Source organism: Vicia villosa, linkage group LG7 (genome assembly GCF_029867415.1).
Source record: "Vicia villosa cultivar HV-30 ecotype Madison, WI linkage group LG7, Vvil1.0, whole genome shotgun sequence".
NCBI lineage: Eukaryota > Viridiplantae > Streptophyta > Magnoliopsida > Fabales > Fabaceae > Vicia > Vicia villosa.
The window spans coordinates 123,256,657-123,264,262 of NC_081186.1; the positions used below are offsets into that span (position 1 = coordinate 123,256,657).

The 7,606-nt window shown below is 33.1% G+C and overlaps 1 protein-coding gene across 1 annotated transcript; it reads right to left on the bottom strand.

Moving 5' to 3' along the window:
• Positions 1 to 5,346: 5,346 nt before the first annotated feature.
• LOC131618473 (organic cation/carnitine transporter 3-like) lies at positions 5,347 to 7,161 on the bottom strand. The gene has a single exon (XM_058889689.1). The coding sequence runs from the start codon at positions 7,159 to 7,161 to the stop codon at positions 5,560 to 5,562; it is 1,602 nt and encodes a 533-aa protein (XP_058745672.1). The 3' UTR covers positions 5,347 to 5,559.
• Between the last annotated feature and the right edge of the window lie 445 nt (positions 7,162 to 7,606).

Consider the following 7,606-nt stretch of genomic DNA (forward strand, 5'->3'; position numbering starts at 1 on the left):
GATTCTCCTCCCTACCACTATTACCCTTACTACCATCATGACCCTACAATCATCAGCACTCATTCATTATTGAAACCACAAAAATATGAATATTCAATTCACAGTAATACCATCCCTGCTACTTTCTCATCTTCCCTCAATACCAACATCAACAATATCCATACTACACAACAATACAACCAAGTTCCATATAATTCTTTCCACCACCAACCTCTATCAAATCTGAATTCTTCGTACAACTATCACCAACAACAACATTCAATTTCCTCTCCACATCTCCAATCATCCAATACTTTCACAACAACTAGCCCACCTTTTTTCACTCACATTAACAACCAACACCAAACTCATTACACTTCCTCACAATCTCATTATTCTTCCTCACAATCTGTTGAAACATTTCACACATTTAAGGTTCTTCAAGAATTTATAAATGACTATTTTGAAACTTCAAGCAAATTGACAGATAAATTAAAAGAGCAGATTCAAGCATTCAGTCTTTCTCTCAAAGCATCATGTCCTGAAGTTGTTGAAGAAGACCAGGAAGAATTACCAGATCTGTACCAAACACAAGCAGGAAATGGAGCAGAAAAAGAAGAAAAAGTGACAATAATTACTTTTCCGGTGACTTTTCCGACTCCGGCTACATATCCGACATCTTCTATGGTAACATTTTCGACTCCTACGATATTTACTACGTCACTTGCGGCGTCACTTTCGAAGACGACTCTGGTGTCAGATCTACCACAAAATCTGATATCAGAACCACCATACTTGTTATCCGAATCTCCACTACCAAACCCACCAAATTTGTTGTCTCCCATGTTACTTCCGGTGTCATCTTCTCCAACATTAATACCAGGAACACTGAAACAACAATCTCTATTGTCCACAAACTCATTTTTACAACCACCGGAAAAACCACCGGATTTGAAACGACTATGGCAGAAATTAACAGACCACCGGCGGAGCCACCACCACCATCAAATCCCTTTCATCATTTTAAGTTTTCATTTAGTATTGAAAAAAAATGGAAGAGAAGTAAAGAACGTAAAAAAAAAATGGAAGGAAGAAGAAGAAAGAAGAAAAAGAAAAAGAAGAAAATAGAAAGAACGTTGGAAAAAAAATGCAGTCAACCACCACTCAAGACTCAATTTTTCTCATCCAATCTCGGTCTACCACGCGCCTTCCATCCTACCACATTCTCTCTCCCATGTGATGATGTTTATCCTCACCGTAATTGAAGTCTGCTCTCCCATAATTTATGGTGCATACAATTGCATTCTTTTTTTTTATTAAAAAAAAGAATCCTAGATTTGCAATAGAAAATGTGGGCTTTGGTTTGATATAAATTGGGCTTTTATTGGAATTAGTAGTTAGTAGTTTTGGGTTAATAATCTGCATTAGAAAAGAAAAAAAAGTACTTAATAGTTTTGGGGTTTAGTTTAATTATAAGTTAGAATATTTTTTTTTACACCTTGAGGACAAGGTGGTTTTCAAGATCGGTGGAATGTAATGAATTAGGCCCAAGTTCTATAAGCCCATTATAATTAATAGTAATGAGTCATCATCCTTGAGAAGGATCTAGATAATAGAATTAGGTTATGCTTATGTTATAAATAGAGGGTTGGTGAATGTAAAGAAATCAAATGAAATGAATGAAGAAATTAATTTTAGAATTATTATCTTTTTAGTGTAGTTTTCTCTCTATTTCTCTTAGCCCCAAAGTTATGTTCATAACACAGAACCTTCGTTTGACAAGGATAGTTTTATTAAAAAAAAAGTTTTACAGAAAGATAAACCAAAAGTCGCATATATGACGAGGGGACAAAAATGATAATAACCCAATAAAATATTTTGCTAATCTTGTGAACCTTTACATGTAATGTTGCAGCAGAATCTTTACATAATCTTCCTCTTTGTTATTCCAAAGTTTCTCATTCCTACTCGTTCATGTGCTCCTCAAATTCATCATATAAACTCCCTTCGTTTCTCTTAATGACGACATGAAGAAAACTTTAACCACTGATTCATTCTTTATTCAAAATAGTATTTCCTACCATCCAATATATTCTCAGACCGATTTGAACTACTGGAAAAGACGTGTAAGTTATTTTCAACCCCTAATCAACAAATTACACGTTCTAGAGGGCACAAGATTCCGTACAACCTCACGTTGAAGAAAGGGAAAACTTCACATACACAATCTTCATAGCATAATTAAGTAACCATGCATTGATCGTTGTATTAAAAAGGAATGAGGACTGGTAATTATATAGGGGACAAGTAATTCAATGTCTCCATGTAGTTTTCAAAGTTTAATACAACTTTCTTTTATATCCTCTTTGATGTAGAGGTGGTCACTTGTAAGTATCAATGCTAACGTTACATACATAACTTCATATTTCATATTTGAATTCTTGAGAAATATACTCCAATTATGAGTGCAAATAACAAAGTAAACTTCATATTTCATATTTGAATTCTTGAGAAATATACTCCAATTATGAGTGCAAATAACAAAGTAGACCCGGCCTAACATATCTTAAAATTGAGAATAAAAGATATATATATTGACAAATATAAAATAATTTTACATTGTCAATCAATAACAATTATGTTAAGTGTCAAGCCACATTGTTATTTATAAATAAATTATATGATATGACTAAATGATAAATATTTATTGGATGACAGTGTAAAATTATTTTACACTACCTTTAAACTCCTTAAAATTTGTGATGAAAATTTAAAATTAAACATTTTCAATATAATAAAAATATCTTTTTAAAATTAATATATTTTTTATTTTTTTAAATTTCAAATCGATAAATTATTATAGTCAATTTTATTTAGTAATAAAAAAATACTTAGCTATATATCATGTCTTCTATTGTATATCATGTCTTCTATTGTGTTAAAGAATTCAAAAATTTATTATCTATACATATTATTTTTAAATTAACAAATCAAAAAGTATATATTATAAATAATTATAATTAATATATATATATATATATATATATATATATATATATATATATATATATATATATATATATATATATATATATATATATACTGATAATTAATTCTTTTCAATTTAATGATTGAAAAAGAATAAATAATAGTTTTCTCTCTACACATTTAACTACTTATTATTTTTAACCATTAAACTAAAAAAAAATATAATAATTAAGATATGAAATAAGTTCTAATAAGTTATTCTTGGAGTAAGAATATTCCTCTATTGACATTTTAATTACTTTCTCTTTCTTTCATAGGCGTGTCCTATTTCCTTTCCACCACCAAAATTTGCAATCTATTCTCAAGAAATCCAAGCATGAAACTCTTCTATTGGCTATGTTTAAATTTCAATTTATCCTTAGAGATCCTCATCCCCTTATCTCTCTTCCTCATCAGATAAATATAACTTCTTCTTTTTTTTTTTTCAAATTCTTTGGTATCCATACAAATTAAGTACCTATACTGTACCTTCGCGTAAAATGTTATAAATTTTAATTTATTTTAAATTAAATTAAAATAAATAATTGATGGGACATGAAATTATAACATTTGATTGATTGAAGATACCAGTATCCAACTAAACTCAAAAATACCATAGTATTCATCGTTTTTTTTTCTTATTTTCTCATTTCTATTATCTCTCTTCCTCCTTCTCACTCAAACGGCATCTTGAATCCTCTCCTTTATCTCACCCGGAAACCCAAAACATACTCGCACCTCAACAACACTCATGCCATAATTTTAGAAAATCTTTATCACAAAACCCATGAATTCAATCATAAACCCAAAAAATTTCCATATCCAAGAACACTCATAACCCTTAATAACATCTTCATCAAGAAATTCAGAAAATCAATCACAACCTAAAAACATTTATACCCCTCAAAAACATCTTCATCACGTAACCAAAAAATTCAACCATAAAATCATTATCTCCTAAAAACACTCATACCCTTCAATAACATTGAACATGAAATCCATAAAAATCAACCACAAACCCATAAAATCTTCATCACCTCCATAATCATCTTCACTCATCAATAAATTTCTCAAAACTAATAATTTTCTTCTTCTTATTTATCTCAATCTCATACATTTTTTATTCTCTCAGATTTATTACTCATATTAATGAATGAATCAGAAACACTAGATTTCTAACCACAAAACCCATTTGTAAACGGGTGGAGGTGACCAAATAGATATTGTGCAGATTTCCAAAATCCAGATGATTGAGAAGGAATTTGGTGGTTGCTTAGACAATTGTTGGTTTTGAATGTATTTTCATTCGAATTATGAATGAAAGAGATGAAAAAGGTGGAAATGAACAAAGGACTGGTTGGAATGGAAATAGATCGGACATTTGGTTGAGAAAATTAGAGGTTGGACAAAAATTAATCCTAAAATGGACATGTGGCATCACTAAAGGAAGAGGCAAATTTGAACTTTCAAGAGTCATAATTTTTTTTATATTATAGATATAGAAACCACTCATACAGGGAACAATTCAACTCGTGATATTCAAGAGAGCATGGTTGACCTCCCCTCATGACTTCTTTCGTCTTGCTATGAGAGGAGAATACATCACTCATTTCTACAATAGACGACTTATCTCATAGAAGAGCGACACATCTGATATATTTAATAAAGAAGCAACTGACTCATCTGATAAACATATGATTTGAGAGATCTCCGTGTAGTCTCTTAAACCATCTTTACGAATATAGTGAAACAAAGGTCAAAAGGTTGAAGGTATTTTATATTTAAGTTTTTGTTAGAGTAACTTTCTTGTTAACATTTAGTATTCCATATAGGGGTGGCAAAACGGGCCGCCCGCCCCGCCCGCCGCCCACCCCGCCTTATGCCCGCCAAAAAACAAGCGGGGCGGGCATGCCCGCCAAGTAAAATGGGCATAAAATTCATGCCCGCCCCGCCTAGATGGCGGGTTGGCGGACGGCGGGCTTACCCGCCTATTTTTATTTATATTGTTTTAATAGATTAATAGGCTTTTTTTACCTTTTAATTAATCTTTTCACTTATTTTTTAAAACAATTTTTTATAAAAACAACTTTTTAACAAATTTACTTAAAAAATATTACATATATTTATAAATAAATGTATAAAATAAACCATTAAGAATTGAAATTACTAGAATTAACTAAAAAAATAGTGAATTTTGGAAGAGAGGCGGGTTTTGGCGGGCGGCGGGCTTTGGCGGGGCGGGTATGGCGGGCGGCGGATTTTTGCGGGGCGGGTTTTGGCGAGCGGCGGGGCTAAAATCCCAACCCAACCCGCCATTTTTTGGCGGGTGCGCGGGCCGGCCCGGCGGGCCACGACCCGTTTTGCCACCCCTAATTCCATAGATGAAAGATCAAACCAAAGATGAACCCAAAAAATAAAACAAGTAAAATGCATAATACAGTATCAGATTTATCATTATTAACTGAGCACTATTGAATATAGAAAGGAAAATACAACTAAAAACATACAAATATGGATCAATTAGTTTGGATGAAAATGAATTGCCTCTTACAATTACACATCAACATTTCCTGTTATCTCCTGTTGATGCATCTCATCACTCAGCATAGCCATTTCTTTCTTCTCTTGTTGTTCCATAGTATCACAAAGAACTATCCCTATAGTTTCCGGCAGATACAACAATGTAATAGTGGATAACATTATCACAACTCCAAACACTCCATATGAGAATATATTGTTCTTCCTCCCAGCAGATATCAAAAACGGACAGAATATGCAACCAAACACCACAGACTGTCTCACCAACGACGTTGCTGTGTTTCTAACGCGCGTCGGAAACAGCTCTATAACGTATATCAGAAACAGATCATAAGCTGTACAAGCACCAAAGAATGCAACCATTGCCAACACCACTTTACCTGCTGCTACTCTATGCTCAACAACAACACACATCACAGAACAAATCCCACTTAAGATCGAGAAAACAAGAACTGAAGGTTTTCTTTGATAATTTTCCAAGAAATATATTGCTACACACGTAGGTATTTCCATGGAAGCACTAATCACCCCAACCAAATAAATGTTGAACCCCAAATTTCCAACAGCTAGTGGCATACCATAATAAACCATTCCAATACCAGTTGCAAGAATCATAACAGCTATCATTCTCTTAAGAGCCCATCTTTTATGAAACAATTCACCTATTGAAGAGTAAAGTTGAAATATTGAAACTTTTTCTTTTGTGGGAGGTTTTGGTAATCTCGAAGCAAGATTACCGTTATTATTATCATCATAAGAAGTTTCTTGTGATGATACCGTTTTAAGCATTTTCGAAATTTCTTTCTCGTTACCTTGCATAACAAGCCACCTAGGTGACTCGGTAACGAAGAAATAAGCAATGATAGAGTAAATTACACCAGGGATTGACGACCAACAGTAAAGAGATTTCCATGACGAGTTTCGGTTAACATAAGCGAAACCAGGTAAAGACATGTACCCTATAGTAAACATAAAATACTCAACAATTCCAACTCGGAATCGCCAGTCAACGTTAACTTTCTCCGTAAGCAAAACAAGAGCACATGTACCAATCGACGAACGCCAGAAACCGATCAAGAATTTCATGGCGGAGTAAATCCAAACATTGGTGGAGAGGACTATGAGCATGGAAGTTATTGACATTGAGAGACAAGAAAGGATTAGCATGTTTTTTCTACCAAGAGATGAATCAGCTAATGCTGCAAGAATGGAAGAACCAAGAAGACAACCTATGAAGAAAGAAGACTGTGGTAAACCAGTGATGAAGGTGCTAGCACATTCAAGGTTCCAATTAGAAATGATTGTGTTTGAAGGGTGTGTGTCCCAAGACCAAGAAGATCTTGGGAGTTTACAAATATCAGAAGATGAAGTGCATGATGAATTTGTTGTTGTGTTAGTGCAATGCCATTTAGGGTAATTATCAGTGTAAATACTAATGAATGATTGCTGTGCATCAAAAAACATAGCAATTGCTACAAGAACAGCTTGTAAGAAATCCATCCATCCAAAATTGGATAAACTTCTTTCAATAATTTCATCCCATGATAAAACTGGCTTCTTTTGTTGGTCAGCATTGGAATGAGATTCAGTCACATTAATTTGAACTGAACCTTCCATTGTTATTGTGTTTATGTGTTTGAGGATGAGGGTTCTGAGGTTTTATAGTGCAGAAAAAAATTAAAAATATAGTAAAATAATAACAGTGTTATGCATGCGGTGCATGGCGACAACTAAATTTGCAAGTGGAAGCAAGAAGGTAGGAACCGGCACTAAACTACTGAGATTTTCATTGTTTATTTTATTGCGTATTAATTAGACAATTTGTTGGTCTTTTTTGTGTGATCTTTGAATTTTTTGTTCAATAATGTCAACACTGGATAATGGATAATGCACCAGGAAAATGTCGCTTCCATATCTTCTTCTCTACTAGACTATAAAGTATTGGTCAAGGTTTCTTATGGAAACAAATCCGACGGCTATATATAAAGATATCATCCAGTTTAAAATAAATGTCACGCTGTTTAAAAAAAATTATTACTTAATAAAGACAATAGAATGATAA